This window comes from Falco cherrug, chromosome 9 (assembly GCF_023634085.1).
Source record: "Falco cherrug isolate bFalChe1 chromosome 9, bFalChe1.pri, whole genome shotgun sequence".
NCBI classification, from domain to species: domain Eukaryota; kingdom Metazoa; phylum Chordata; class Aves; order Falconiformes; family Falconidae; genus Falco; species Falco cherrug.
The window spans coordinates 17,255,415-17,269,829 of record NC_073705.1 but is presented as its reverse complement, the minus strand read 5'-3'; the positions used below and the strand labels follow the sequence as shown (position 1 = coordinate 17,269,829).

At 38.9% G+C, this 14,415-nt stretch overlaps 1 protein-coding gene across 14 annotated transcripts in view; it reads left to right on the top strand.

The window, feature by feature from the left end:
* Positions 1-14,415, top strand: part of FNBP1 (formin binding protein 1) — a 111,107-nt gene that overhangs the window by 32,450 nt on the left and 64,242 nt on the right. For 11 of the 14 annotated variants that reach the window (XM_055720985.1, XM_055720996.1, XM_055720995.1 and 8 more), the window contains exons 1-4: positions 1,724-1,849; positions 4,516-4,631; positions 9,586-9,642; positions 12,211-12,358. In XM_055720985.1, the coding sequence (XP_055576960.1) occupies positions 1,739-1,849; positions 4,516-4,631; positions 9,586-9,642; positions 12,211-12,358 (432 nt within the window). In that variant the 5' untranslated portion in view covers positions 1,724-1,738. Of the gene's footprint in view, positions 1-1,723; positions 1,850-4,515; positions 4,632-9,585; positions 9,643-12,210; positions 12,359-14,415 lie in introns of those variants that run through there. The other 3 variants (XM_055720994.1, XM_055720998.1, XM_027802399.2) reach the window with 1 other exon arrangement.

Below are 14,415 nucleotides of genomic sequence, written 5' to 3'. Positions count from 1 at the left end.
TCATAGTCAGTGTGGTATTTTGCGTGAGTGTTCTTAGATGTAAACCAGTGTCTGAGCCAGAGGAAAGTAGTGAATGCTTCTAGACAATGGTTTAGTGTTTCTTTTTCAGAGAAAACAGGTGCAAAGTGACCTTTTATCCCCCTCCCCCCCCCCCCCTTGCTGTAGTCTGATGGACCATTCTCACTGAACGCTGCATTGTGCTTCTTGTCTTGTTTTCTTGAAGAATGCTAAAGCTTTGTGGCATTTACTGGTTTTTAATGTTGCCCCTAACTGGGAAGGTGAGGAGGCTGCAAAAATGAACAGAGCATGTATGTTGAAACTGAAAGCTGAAACAGCAGCTCATGGAGGTACCTTAGCCATATTCCAGCTGATGATGGAATCTGTACGGCTGTAGTGGCACACTTTACTTGCTAAACTTGTATCTGTCACTGGCTGGGATGATGCACTTGGTGCTGAAATCATGTGCTGCTCTCATTAGACCAGTTCTGATTGTAGAGACAAGTTCCTTCAGAGCTGAGACAAAAATCCTCACAAGCTGTACCCTTGCTTCTTTTTGTAAGGTAGATGCTTCCCTCGCCACAAACTTCTTCCTGGCTTCAGCGGGACACGGATATGTTTATTGATCTCTGTTTTAAAATCCCCATTGAGTTTTAGTGTTTGAGATGCTTCTTATGCCTGGTGCTGCAAGTGCTTCAGTTAGCCAAAGTACTAGCTAACTTACTGATGACGCTGCCCCCTTCATGACATCTTTTTTGGGGGGGTTAATTAGTATGAGGAGCTTTTGTTAAGCTATGCAATGATTCTGGAGTTCAGTGGAAACTGAAATGAAACATGGTTACTGGGCATCTCCTGAAGAACTCTTTTAGCAGTCTGCTGCTGGGAATTCTTTTGTGGTGGGCAGTCCATTATGGAGAAGAGTGAAAATCTCATTGTTAAGGGTACTAAAACTAGAACAGATTTGCTACAGAGTAGTTGAGGGTTTTTTTAATGTGATAATGCCTTTTTGTAATGTACTTTGGAAATACTAAATAAATTTCTAAAAATATATCTTCAATATTGATTGCTTGAAGCAATTATATTGTTGTTAGCTACTCTCAAAAATCTCCTTTTTAGAAGTTTTAGTTTTGTGTTGATTGCATGTAACCTCAGACTTTGGGATTCCATAAGTTAAAGGTTATGCTTTATGATCAAAGCATTCTATGTACTCTGTCATCCCTATGATTCATTAGGTTTAACACAGCCTTTGCCTACCTTCAGCTTGCTGAGCAGATCCATGAAACAAGGACTACCTGTGTTGGGTTCCTCTGGGTGCACTGCCTTTCTTTCGGAATCTCATGCTCAGCAAGTGATGGTGTTGCCGATTTTACTGACTTTTTTCATTTTTTTTCTGTCCTTAAGGAGCACAAGAAGGAGAATGAATAATGGAATATATGACCCCAGTGTAACACACTGTTGTGGGGTGTTGGCTGCTTAGTGAAATGACACTTGGGCCAAAACTGTTCCATACCCAGAAAAGGACAGAAACTCTTCTCTTTAGCAGTGTCTGCAGAAAGCTAAATTCCACCTTGCCTTGCTTCTTGAAGCAGCGGTCAGTGCTTGTAGTTTATCTGGTTGAGGTTCTTCTGGTTACAGCTTTGTTCAGAAGTGTCTCTGCTAGTGTTATAAATAGGAAGTTAGCATCTTCATGCAGGTGGTCTGACAGCAGTGCTGCGGTGTGTTTGCCTTTGCACTGCACATCATGGAGTTTTCTTTTGACAGACTTGACATAGTGAGGCTGTTGACGCAGTCCAGCAGATCCATCTATGGGATAACAGACCAAACTGAGGCAGCTGCCTGGAGCCATTTTCAGGTTTTCATTTTTACTCTGATCTAAATGATGCTCTGAGAATTGTCAGGATGCTAGTGGTGGTGGTGGAAGAGGTTTGGACAAGTCACTGCTGAAACTCCCTTTCCAGGGTGAACTTGCTCTGTCTTTCTGGGCAGTCAGTAGTCTGAACTATCTTGAAGGGCAGGGTCTCCTTGAAAGGTGTTCTTTTCTATGGGAAACTATGACCTTTCCTCTTTTGATGGGGTTACAGTAGGATGCTGTTAGTTTCCTGCTACTAGTATGGTATATCTGATAAAGGTGGTTTAATTTGCTTACAGGGATTAGGGAGTGGATTTCCCTCCATGAGATTTCCTTTCTCAAAGTTGGGAGCGTGTGTGAATACGTGTAAACTTCCGAGTAATGGACTGCCTTGTGGGGTATTTGTATATGCATGTGTTTATGTTAAATGTAAATACTGCAAGAGGAGGATGTGGGATAGTTACAAGACCTCTTTATCATATACCTTAAAAAGGCCATGTTTGCACTACTGTCTTTCTTGACAACAGCATGTTCTGAGAGATGTAGAGGTTGTGTATTTGAAGCAGAGCAGAAGGTGCCTTGTTGTGCTGGCATCGTACTCCAGACAGCACGCTATGTTCCTTCCGGCTCAGAGCCCTCTGGGACAAGGAGAGGTCTGTGATGTTACTCATGTTGTCTTTGTATTGTCCCCAGCTGTGAAATTATCTGAAATAAGGATTTCTGTATATGCAAATATGTACTGGCTTAGTCCATATCTTTCCTTTCTGCAGAATACATGCATCCCTTTGAGTGAATGATGTTATGTTGGTTTAAGGGTGGTTTATATTGCTAGAAGTCAGGCTTTTACTCAGTGTAGTTTGAACATTTTTTTTCTTTTCTTCCCTTCCCCCCACCCTGGTTGCCCTTAACCACTTCCTAGTTTCTGGAGCAAAAGGCTGAAACTTTACTATTTTTGTAACTTTATACTATTGCCCTTTTGCTGTTCTGCCTCCAGTGCCTCTTTAATTGACTAAAACTGACATAATTTAAATTGAAGCCTAGTCTGGTTTGGCTGAATTGGTTTAAAATACTACCGTATGCTGAACCAGAGTGAATAAGCAACTACACAAATCCGGCATGTCCTATTCCATGCCTGTTACCTGCTGGTCTAACTTGCCTTCTTGCTAGGATTTAGCAGATTTCCTGCTCTAACACGGTTTCTGTTTCTCCCCTTCAAAATACAGTTAAAAGCAGTTTTGTTAGCAAGAAGCAGCTTCTGTGTGCATGACTATTTTGTTCAGTGCAGAACGAATCTTTCCTGATATTGATCTAACTTACCAGTCAGAGCCAGATATACAAGAAAGCAGAAAGTGGTATTTGCTTAAAAGCAACATATTTATAAGCTAGGCTTTGTGGTAGTTTTCTGCTATTCTGCTGCTCTCTGCAGCTAAGGAAGTGGGCTTGTATTGCTTTGACAACATTTGATGATTGCTCTACAAACTGAAAGTCACAAGACCAAATCTTTGGCAGATAGAAGCATCTCTTCTCTGTCAGAAGCTTTTACTGTGGCAGCTAAGCATTTGACCTAAATCTATTGCTGTGTACAATTTTTTTTGAAAATGTTGTAAATCTAACTTTTGTACTGCAGATGTACAAACTTACTTTCTATTTTCCATGTAAACCATAATGGAACCTGACACCGAGTAAGTGAGGCTGATACTAAAGACCATGTTTATACTTTGTTTTTGTCAGAATAAGTATTCGCTGTATCAGTAAAAACTTACAGTAACAATTTAAAAAATATTTTTTGAGTCTTGTAGAAACATTAACTTCTGAAAGGCTGTGTGGAATGGACAATTATGGAATTTGAGTGGTGTTGAAATAATAAAAATTTAAAAGATAAGGTAATTTTAGGTTAGGTATGCAGATAGTAATAAGCTGGCTTGGATAATTGATTTGGATTTAGAGTTGCTTAATTTCTTTTGGCATTTGCAAAGCCCATACTGACTTGTGGAATGTTCTTGACTGAAAAAGATTTTATTGAAAACATGTGTGACTGTTTTTGAGGGCAACAATGTTTGAAGAACAAAGTAGTGTCTATATATAAATGGAGGTAGACAAGAAAACTTACTGTAAACATAGCTGATGTGATTTTTTTTTTTTTTTTGGCATCATTTGTTAGCATGTCTTCTGATTCAGAGCAAAACAGGCTTATAGGGGAGGTAAATTCTGTAGAAAAGTTGTTAGCTGTTCTAAATGATATTTTAAGTTCATAACACTGACAAAGCTGGAGTCTAAATCAATGTTTCAGACTAAAATCAGAATTATTAATTAGGAGTAGACCCCAAATTAATGGAACCTGTGTTAATTCTTCAGAGTAAGATAAAATACTGGCTAGTGTACCTGTTTCTTACCCATTGTCAAAGTATGTCTTACATTAGATTATATTCAGAAGAATTGCCAGGATTTCTGAAATGAACTGATTCAGAAATGAGGAATGAAGAATGTTACTGAATTGGTCTCATGCTAAAAGACAAATTTCTGCCCATGAAAAACCTGTATTGCTACAAAAATGACTAACTGTGGTTATGGAAAATATTAATAACTCTTTATGGTATATGCACTTTGTAAAGTATTTTTAGTTATCTCTATGTTCAATGAGACTAAACTATTCTTTTGATTCATTGCAGGACCAGTTTGACAACTTAGAAAAACATACGCAATGGGGTATTGATGTTCTGGAAAAATTCATCAAGTTTGTAAAAGAAAGAACTGAGATTGAACTCAGCTATGCAAAGCAGCTTAGGTAAGTTGATACGTAAAGTTCTGGACTTTGAGTTGCGTCTGTTCAGAGCCTGTAATAATCTGAAAGTTTACTGTTTCAGTGGTGGTAATTTGTTTGGCTTATAATAATGGCTTTTAGAGAATAGCTTTAATTTAGAGAATGGAAAGCTGAAGTTCATTTAAGATACAGTTTTATTATCTCTGCTAAAAAACATATGCTTTGCAAAAAGAAAGGTTAAGTACTGAGTAGCATACTAGGCCTTACTCATGATTAATGGCTCAGGCTTTGAGGATAGCATTGCAATGTTTTCCATGAAATTAGGACTGCTGTGCTTAAAATTCTTCAGGGTTTTAAGAATTAGGCAGAATAACAATCATTAGTTGTAAGGCAAAGTTTAGGGTTTCTGTTCATAAGACAGGCTCTTTTTGAATATGTGTTGTAACAACTGCAGGTCAGAAAGTCAGTCTCAGGCCTAGGAAAATTCACCTGTGTAGTTAGCCAGGTTGCAGCCTGAGATTTGAATTTTGACAGTTTTATACTGTTGCCACTGTTCTTGCAATCTGTCTTCTGAACAGAGAGCAGAGATCCAGTGCATTTATCTAAAGTAGCTAAATTACTGGAAATTCCTGCTAGGTACTTTCTGCATGTCTGGTTTGACCATCAGATTGTAGTTGGAGACCAAGTGTATGTGAACCAGACCCAGAAAACTTACTCCCTTAGACCAGATCCAATGCCAATGGCGGAGGGGTACTAAGAACCCTCCCACAATGAGTAGCACTTACCCTGCTTTCCCACTAGGGTGGAAAAAAATGAGGTGAACCGGATAGAAGGGAATACAACATGCAGGCAGTCCTGCTGCTGCTGAGACAGGTTGTGGTACAGTATTGTTGGCAGCCACTATTGGGGGTCCAGAGTGATAAATGGGAGGTGGTGGAGCTAACTGGGGAGGGGAGTGCAGGAGTAATCCTTCCTAATCCTTCCAATAAATACACACTTTTTTTGGTATGCATTACAATAGTACATATTGGAACTCTTTCCGTCTTCTCAGTATTTATAGAGATTGAGATCTGAGGTTCTAGTTGATCTGTATATAGCTAAAGCACAATGTCTATTTAAAAAAAAAAATCACCCAGAATTTCTGATGCTTGTGTTAGAATGGATTTGCAATGCACAATGACCTGTCATTTACAAGGAGCTGGTAGTTGATAAAACCCTTGTCTTCATGGTTATGTGCTTTCTCAGGGGAATGCCACAAGAATTCCCCAAGGTTTCTGATACAGAGAAGCAGGAAATGGAAAATGACTTGTGCAGTAACAAATTGCTCACATCCTATGAAGATGAGAAAAGATTGTATTAGAGAGGCAAAATGAGATGGGGGAAAAAGAGGGTATGACTGGACTGGGAAAACCCAGCAGGTGTGAGCAGGCTGATCTTACGAAGATTAGCACACTAGACTCGCTGAATTTCTTTTCAGATATGAAGAGCATAATTATGAAAATAAACACACATACAAAGTGTTGAAGGAAAGTGGGACGTAGTTTTACTTGTGACTATCTAGAAACTCTGAACTCCTAGATTTTATTTCTTACTCTGTCCTAGGCTTCCAAAACAAACTTGGTCAATTTATGCAGTGCTGTGTGGGGTCTTTTAAGAAGTTAGAGGTATAAAAGAAAAAAACAAAAATGTAGACTTGTCAAATATTGAGATGAAACAGTGTTGGACATTAAAAAAACCAAAAAGAACCACACAACCCACAAATCAAAACCAGACAATAAATCGTGCATCTGCTTTTAGTAAGTCTCCTCAAGCCTGGTGCATACCTCTTTTATCACATCCATTTGGTGTAAAAGGGCTGTACAATATCGTTGCATATCATAACATGCAGACTTACTATTAAAAAGGAACAAGTTAACACAAAATACTCCTGTGGATTTAACTCAAGTTTTACTTATAGTGTAAGTAAAGCTAATGAATTTTACTTTTTGTGAAACACATTCTCTGCTTGGTCTCTGGGCTCCCTAGCTAGCTGTTCTTCCTCTCTATCTGCATCTCAGCCTGGTCATCTGTTGAAGTTTAATTGGCTTCTATTTAGAAACATTTCTTTCCTTCCTCTTTATAATTCTACAGATATCTCTGTAATATTTTGGTTTAAAAGTCTTAAGCTAATCTACATACTTGCAGGATGCATCAAATTTACTTGTTTATACCAGTGGAAGAAACTCCACAGTGTGCCACACCATACACGTTGTGCCTGCACTGTTAGTCCTGCTTGTACCCTTTATAATCAGTCCTGGTTTGAGAGTCCAGTTCAGATTTTACATGATTGGTTTACGTTATAATTGTTGAGTCATTGAACTAGGCTGGGAAGGAAGGGATGCAGAAACTATGCTAAGAGTGTTCACTGGTTACCATGTTTGTTTTGAACTTCCATTGTATGTTGACATGCTCTGAATGCTGAAGTGTTTTGTTGTCCTCCTTCCCTAGACTCTACTTAAAGCGCACACACTGAGAATCACGAAGTGTGTCAAAAGTCTTGCCTAATATGGTGATGAGTAGATAGTCTTGAGGAAGACCAACCTCTAATGGATGATAAATGTGAAAGAGCAAGATGTCAAAGAAGTGAAAATAAGGGAGCAGAGAAACAAGCTGAAAGGGCAGAAAAAATTATGCAGAGTGAAAGGCAAAGAGAAACTTGAATTGGAGGGAGGTATGCAGGCTAGCACAGTATCTTCCTGGAACTGCTGTTTTACTGCTAGTCTTTGCTCTTCTGTGTTAGCTCCTCTTTAATCACTGTCAGCTCTGGAAGTGTCATTGCTTTGTGAGATTGAACCTGGGAAGTGCTGGTGTTCTGGTCATGGCACTGCATGATTGCAATGCTGAACTTCAGCAATACTGTATCACTTCTGGTTTTTTCGTTTGTGTCCTCGGTAAAACCCTACATATGTTTCTGGTTTTTTGTTTTGTTGGGTTTTTTTTGTTTTTTTGGTGGTGTTTTTGGTTTGGGTTTTTTGTTTTTTTTTAAAGGGGGGGGGAATCTTATGAGCTCAAATATATAGACACTATATTTTATGTGTTTTATAAAGTTCATATACAATAATACAGTGTTTAGCCCAGATGCTAATTCTTGTTACGTGCTTTCAGAATACTTTTTCTGTGAAAGCATGCTGTCAGGTTTTTTTTGGCCCCAGCTTCTTAGCATTTCTACAGCTTCAAAGATTCACAAGAAGACAGCTGTGTATGTCCAAATTAACTGGGCAGCTTGACAGTGCAAGGAGATTTGTGTTTTCAGTGTGTGTGAAAATGCCCTTTTAGTGCAGTCTTTTGTGTATGTTTTCTTGTAGTTTTTCCTTTCCTCTTTAAGCAGGTGTGTGGAGGAGGCATTCCTATGGCATATGAAGAGTGCTCTAAGACTTTCTGTAATCATGCGGAACAGTTTGCAGAATTCTTCTCATGCTGGTATTCTTTGGTTGAAACTGCTGAATGTGAAAGTAGAGAGAAGTTCATTGTTTCAGAGCATGCTCTTTTCAGAGAAGGCTGAGACTGGCAAGGAGATGCTCATTTGAATCACTTCCAGTAGAGATACTTACATTTTGAGAAACACATGTTTGTCTGTGCAAATCTGCAAGGTTTCTGGCTACTACTCTGTTTGGGCAGATGCTCCTTAATTCCTTAAGGAGAACAGAAGGAATAACAAATGTGAGTCAAGAGGCCCTGCTATCTCCCAGTGAGCAGTAAACCCAGCATGCAGCAGGGGGTGGGTTACACTTCTGAAAAAGCAGTTTCTTTTTGACTGGATGCGTTCTAAGAGGTCTCCAAAGAGTTTGGCACAGATAGGTCAGTGAAACTTGGTAGTCCTTTGGACAGTGATTCCATCAATACCACTTGTATGTTATTTTTAATCACTGAAACAACCTCGTAGAGCTAAAACAAATAGCTTCCATTTCTCAGTAGGATAACAGAGGCTGGTCAGAAAGCCTATAGTAATATGGTTGAGTTTAAAATAGAGGAAATTCCAGTACTGCAGCACTGAAAAGGTCTTAAAATTGCTAAGTAAGATTTGTCGGCTCTCTGATTTGCATTGTTTGAGGGATGCATGGTGGTGTATTATGTACAGTGCAATGTGCATTGTAGTGCTGAACTTCTAAGTATCCGCAAGGTGTGTTGAGTCTCAGGTGGACAGCCTGCATTCATCAAACCCCTGGTTTGCTGCTGGCTAGGGGCTTGCAGTCAATGCTTTCAAAACAATGAAAGCTCTATAATAACTGTCAAATGCCCAAACAGTTCAGATTTCATATTCAAGATCTGATCACTTGAAGACTACCAATGTTTTAAAATGGAATCATTAGTTGGATGTGGAGTAATGAGAGATGCAATCATCTGTGCTAATTGGGCTAATAAAATTTCACGTTTCTCCCAGTGTCAGATGATAATCATAAAATGATTCCCCTTTTGTCATCGCAGTGCAGCTTCCCACAGCTTTATGAAGACTTTTCTTTGCTTGGAAGCAGCCTGCTAAAGGCAGGCAAATCTGCCTGGCCATGAGTGTCGCTGCAGCAAATCGAATATTAAAGGGGTAGCTGACCTTTGAATATGGAGTAGCACCTTCTGCTGGCTGGAGTTTGTAAAGCCTGTCTGTATCTAAGGCCCAGTGTTTTTACTGTATAAGGGTCTCTCTTTTACATCAGGCAAAGGAGAACAAGAACTTGGGTGTATTGACTTGACCTTAACTTAGGAACTTCTTGGGTTCAGAATCTGCTACTTTATTGCAGTTAAAGAGACTGAAGCACTGTACGGCGCATTTGTTGAGTGCTAGTACAACACAATGAAAGCCTAATTCCAACCATACTTCTAAAAAGGTGTCTGATCACTGTAAATAAAAAGAAGCCCCACAGAATGTGTGTGCATGCAAAAATTATCCAATTAACTTAAAGGAAGATTAAAATTTAATCAGACATATATATTTTTTTTATTTTAGGAACCTTTCAAAGAAATACCAACCGAAAAAGAACTCCAAAGAGGAGGAAGAATACAGGTATGTTCATGATCCACTCCTGGGTGAGCATGCATTGACTGAGGAAGGAAAAAAGTTTGGCTTACCAACTACAATTTGGTTTGTAAACCAAAGATTTTACAGTACAGAAATCATAGATGTAGAAACAGGCTTACATAGTAGATGCTAAGGAGTGGATTTTCAAAGTTTGGATTTGGTCTGTAACTACTCGGTTCCCTTGATATGTTATGACCTGATTTGGAGGGTTTTGTTTTGGGTTTTTAAAGTTTTTATGGTACATGAAAGTCCAGACTGTATGTATGATCCTGTCTCTTTGAAGTGAATGACCAAACTCTTAACAGCTTTTAGCAGGAACAGAAACAGTTGTTAATTTTGGCATGAAATTTAAGCAGTCTGTCTAAGTATTAAATTACTCACATGGACTGACAGCACAGATTAGTAACTTACTAAAAGGATAATGTTATAACACCACAGAGAAACCAGCTCTTCTTGAAGAGTAAGGTGAAGAATGGAGTTTGTACTCCCAGTATCCTGGGATGGATTGAGGTACAAGTTGTTGCTGTTGAAGGGTGTTGTGTGGCCTCAGCTGCCTGCTGTTGATTCACATGTTCAGACTGTATCTCCCTGGTGGCAGGGGACTAATGTATTGCTCGTAGATAATGACTGCAGCATCAAAGCACAGCTTCTTCCTGGGTGATGCTGTGGACATGGATACAGGTGATGATGGACCATGTGTCATTAAGAACATTCCTGTCCTTGATGAGGTTAAAGATGTTCCTTAAAGAGAACTTCTTGGAGGAGGAGCTTTACAACAGACAGGCTATAAGTCAGAGCAAGAATGTTTTTCCTTAGAGCACCCTAACTCTGGAGTTTCTTAGTGTCGGTGTTTTGCAATGCATCAGCTTTGAACAAAGCCATCGCAGAGTCTGACCCTGCAGCCTTGTATTCCAGGAAATTGCCCTGCCTCTGTAGAGCCCAGCAGCAGATTCAAATCCTTGACCTTGAAATTTGAAACATTGCAAATGAGTTTAGATATTGGTCCAAATGTATGATTATATTAATTTAGATTTTTTCGGTCAGACCTTCAAGCTGTTGTATACAGCTACTGTAGTGGCTTGTATTAACAGAGATAACAGCCTTTTCTTTTTTATTTATTTTCAGTGAAGTTGTTTGGGAATCATTTATGCCATTGTTTTCTGAGATACTGATATTTACACAAGGATGCTTACGTTACAGGCACATCAGCTGTTTTAGTCTGTACCCAGGATTAGGAATAAATCTGCCTTTGGGTAGCTACACAAGAAATGAGTACTACAGTGTTTTTTGATACATATTTTATTGCTAGAAAAGGATGTTGGAGTTGAATGATTCACGTTGATGTGGCACAGAAGTTCCCGTGTATCCTTTGCCCTTTTAAATATAGTGTTCACCTCAGTATAGCTTCCTCATGACAAATCCCTAGACATTGTTTGTAGATGTGTGACCTTTAGGTGCCTTGGATGCTGCTGTGAGACAGCCTGTCTAAAAATGATCTATTCTCAAGCTTATTGTCAGCCTGTAGTTCTGTGGCTTTGATCCCCTGTCTTCTGTAGCTGGGATTTGTCTCAAGGCACCACAGCTTGACTGTGAATGTGGCTGCTTGTACTGGACTATTATTTTTAGTCTCTTTTTAGTGTGGTTTTTTCTGTTTTTTCTCTGATGCCTTTTTCATTCTTACTTGTAATGTACCATTCACCTCTTTCCTCTAAATCTCTCCCCCTTTGCTTTGCTTTTTCACCTTTAGGTGATGTTGTCAGTGCAGACTGTTGCCATTTAATATTAATAGTTTTTCTAGTGTGTACAAGTGCAGTGCTTCAAAGCTGCTGTTTTCCAGCTGAGCAGCACAGCACCAACAGAGCTGCATTTCGATACCACAGCTGGCTGTGCTGAACAGGCTAGTAACATAATCTGCTGGTTTAAAATTGCGTGCACAGATGTTTTTTCTTCCTTTTAATAATGCAAGGGTTGTTGTATAGGAGATTATTTTATGTGAAAAATAATCTTTGCCATGGAAGGTGCTAAACATATGGGTTGACAGTGAACACTTGGTTAGTAAACTCACTACCTCTTTGAAATCTTTATAGTAGCTGGTTTAAATCAAACTTAATGTATGAAAAGTTTTCTTTTCTGCACTATGCTATCAAAAAATTTGGTTGCTTAGACAAGATTTTGCCAGGTAGAGTATACTGATGACTCTGTGCACTGAATTGTATGACTTAAAAGACTATAACCAGAAATGTTTTGGTGAATAGAGATTAGAATAGCAAAGTTCCAGAGCTGTGCTGATAAAAAAAACCCTGGCACTCTAAAACTGTGATTATTTTAAGAGCCAATGTCAAACTGTCTAAATTGAGACAAATTTATCAGACAACTGTCAAGTGTGTGGAATAGGCTTCCTTTTGAGAAATTCCTTCAAGTGAATCTGTGCTAATCCATATTCAGTCTCATGTAGCAACACGAAATGCTTAAGAAGTATACAACCTCCCTCTTGCAGTGTGTCTTTCTGAAAAGAAAGGGACTAAAAGCAAAATGCGTTTTTGTCCTCTGCAGGTACACATCAACTAGAGCCTTCCTAGCAACTCTAAATGAAATGAATGACTATGCTGGACAGCATGAGGTCATTTCAGAGAACATGACCTCTCTTATCACGGGAGAGTTAACACGCTATGTGCAGGAGCTGAAACAAGAGAGGAAATCGGTAACTGATTATTTTTTATTATTCACAATTATTTGCTACTTAAGACATAATTAGTGGTAGGGAGTTCAATGTTAAGTAAAATTGATTTGTAGTTAATAAACATGATCTTTGCTAATAAACTAAGCATTAAAAAAAGTGGGTTACGTGCCCTGGCCAAGTCACTGAACCATTTGTATCAAATGTTATAAAAACAGACAGCAATGCCTTCAGGAGAATCCCTGCTAAATAAGGTCAGAGACCCATCTGTGCTTAAGGTTCCGTTAGCCAAAAGCTTGTTTAGGGAAGACTCCAGCAGCACTGTGTAAAGCCTGAAAAAGAGGAAAAACTGTATTACTCAGACTGATTGAAAGAATTATTAGGATCTTGGTTTGCATTTTGCTGCTTCTCAGCCAGATCTCATCATTGGAACTTTCTTAAAAATGAGTCTGAGAAATAGGGTGTCTGTCTTGTTTTGTGATAGTGGGGAATCTAGTTTTTCGACCTGTTATTCTTCAAGACTGGTGGAATTAGGAGCTTTTATTACTACTGTATTTCAGCTATCAGTTTAGGAACTTATGTGCCTGCTACAGTAAATGTTCAAAGCTAATTAATTTGCATGTCATTAGCTGTGAAAGGCATATAATTGAGATGCGATTTTTCTTCCTTGCCTTGAACCCTTTTATCCCTGGGATAAGTGGGCATAAAATAGTCATTCGAAGTGTTATTGTTAGAAATACTGTTAACACAGGTATTAAATTACTAAGAGAAGTGCAACAAGGCAAAGTAGTATGAAGGCACTCACTAGATTTCATTTCTGGACTGTTGATCCATTACAGAAATTGTAGAACTACTCTTGCTCGGTCCAGCAAAACTTACCTGTTTATCGGTAGTCCCACTAAATAAGCATGGGTCAAAGCGCTGTGCAGGACCAGAGTCCTCGAAATTACCATCTTTTCCAAAGTCTGGGGTTCTAGGACTGTTAACAGAAAGTCTGGGGTTCTAGGACTGTTAACAGAAAGTCTGGGGTTCTAGGACTGTTAACAGAAAGTCTGGGGTTCTAGGACTGTTAACAGAAAGTCTGGGGTTCTAGGACTGTTAACAGAAAGTCTGGGGTTCTAGGACTGTTAACAGAAAGTCTGGGGTTCTAGGACTGTTAACAGAAAGTCTGGGGTTCTAGGACTGTTAACAGAAAGTCTGGGGTTCTAGGACTGTTAACAGAAAGTCTGGGGTTCTAGGACTGTTAACAGAAAGTCTGGGGTTCTAGGACTGTTAACAGAAAGTCTGGGGTTCTAGGACTGTTAACAGAAAGTCTGGGGTTCTAGGACTGTTAACAGAAAGTCTGGGGTTCTAGGACTGTTAACAGAAAGTCTGGGGTTCTAGGACTGTTAACAGAAAGTCTGGGGTTCTAGGACTGTTAACAGAAAGTCTGGGGTTCTAGGACTGTTAACAGAGGAATATAATGTATAGACATAACTTTAATTTGCAGAATGGTGTATAATCTTTCACCAACATACTTTGGCAGTGATATGAAAGGATATTTTACATATAGCTGTGATTAGAATGTTTTCTCAGCCACTTCTATGACCTTCTGTTCAGCAGGGATTCTGTACAATAAGCAAAGCAAAAAAAAAAAAAGCATGCTAGTGTGGCATTTTTCTGTTACTTCTAATGTATTTACCTGATTTTTCAATTACATGGACGTATAAGGTGATTGAAATGTCTATTAGACATTTTAAGCACAAAAAGAGAGAGGACTTGCTATCTTTCTTGTAAAGAATGTGAGTAGTAACTATAAGGGTTTCGGTTTTGTAGACTTCTGTGGTAAATATAGCTCAAATAATAGGTGAATGACAGGAAAATTCGTTTAATATTGGTTGAGTAATAACATCATGGGAACAGCAGAAGACCAACTGACAGTGTATTTACTTGCTGTTGCTTATCCTTTAACAGAAGAGTTGTCAGTCATGGTTGTGTTATGTTCTTGACATGAATATAAGCTATATGAATTACAAATCATTGTCTGATTCCTGTAGATTTCTGATTTCTGAGCAAATGGTGTTGAAAAGAACACTGCTTCT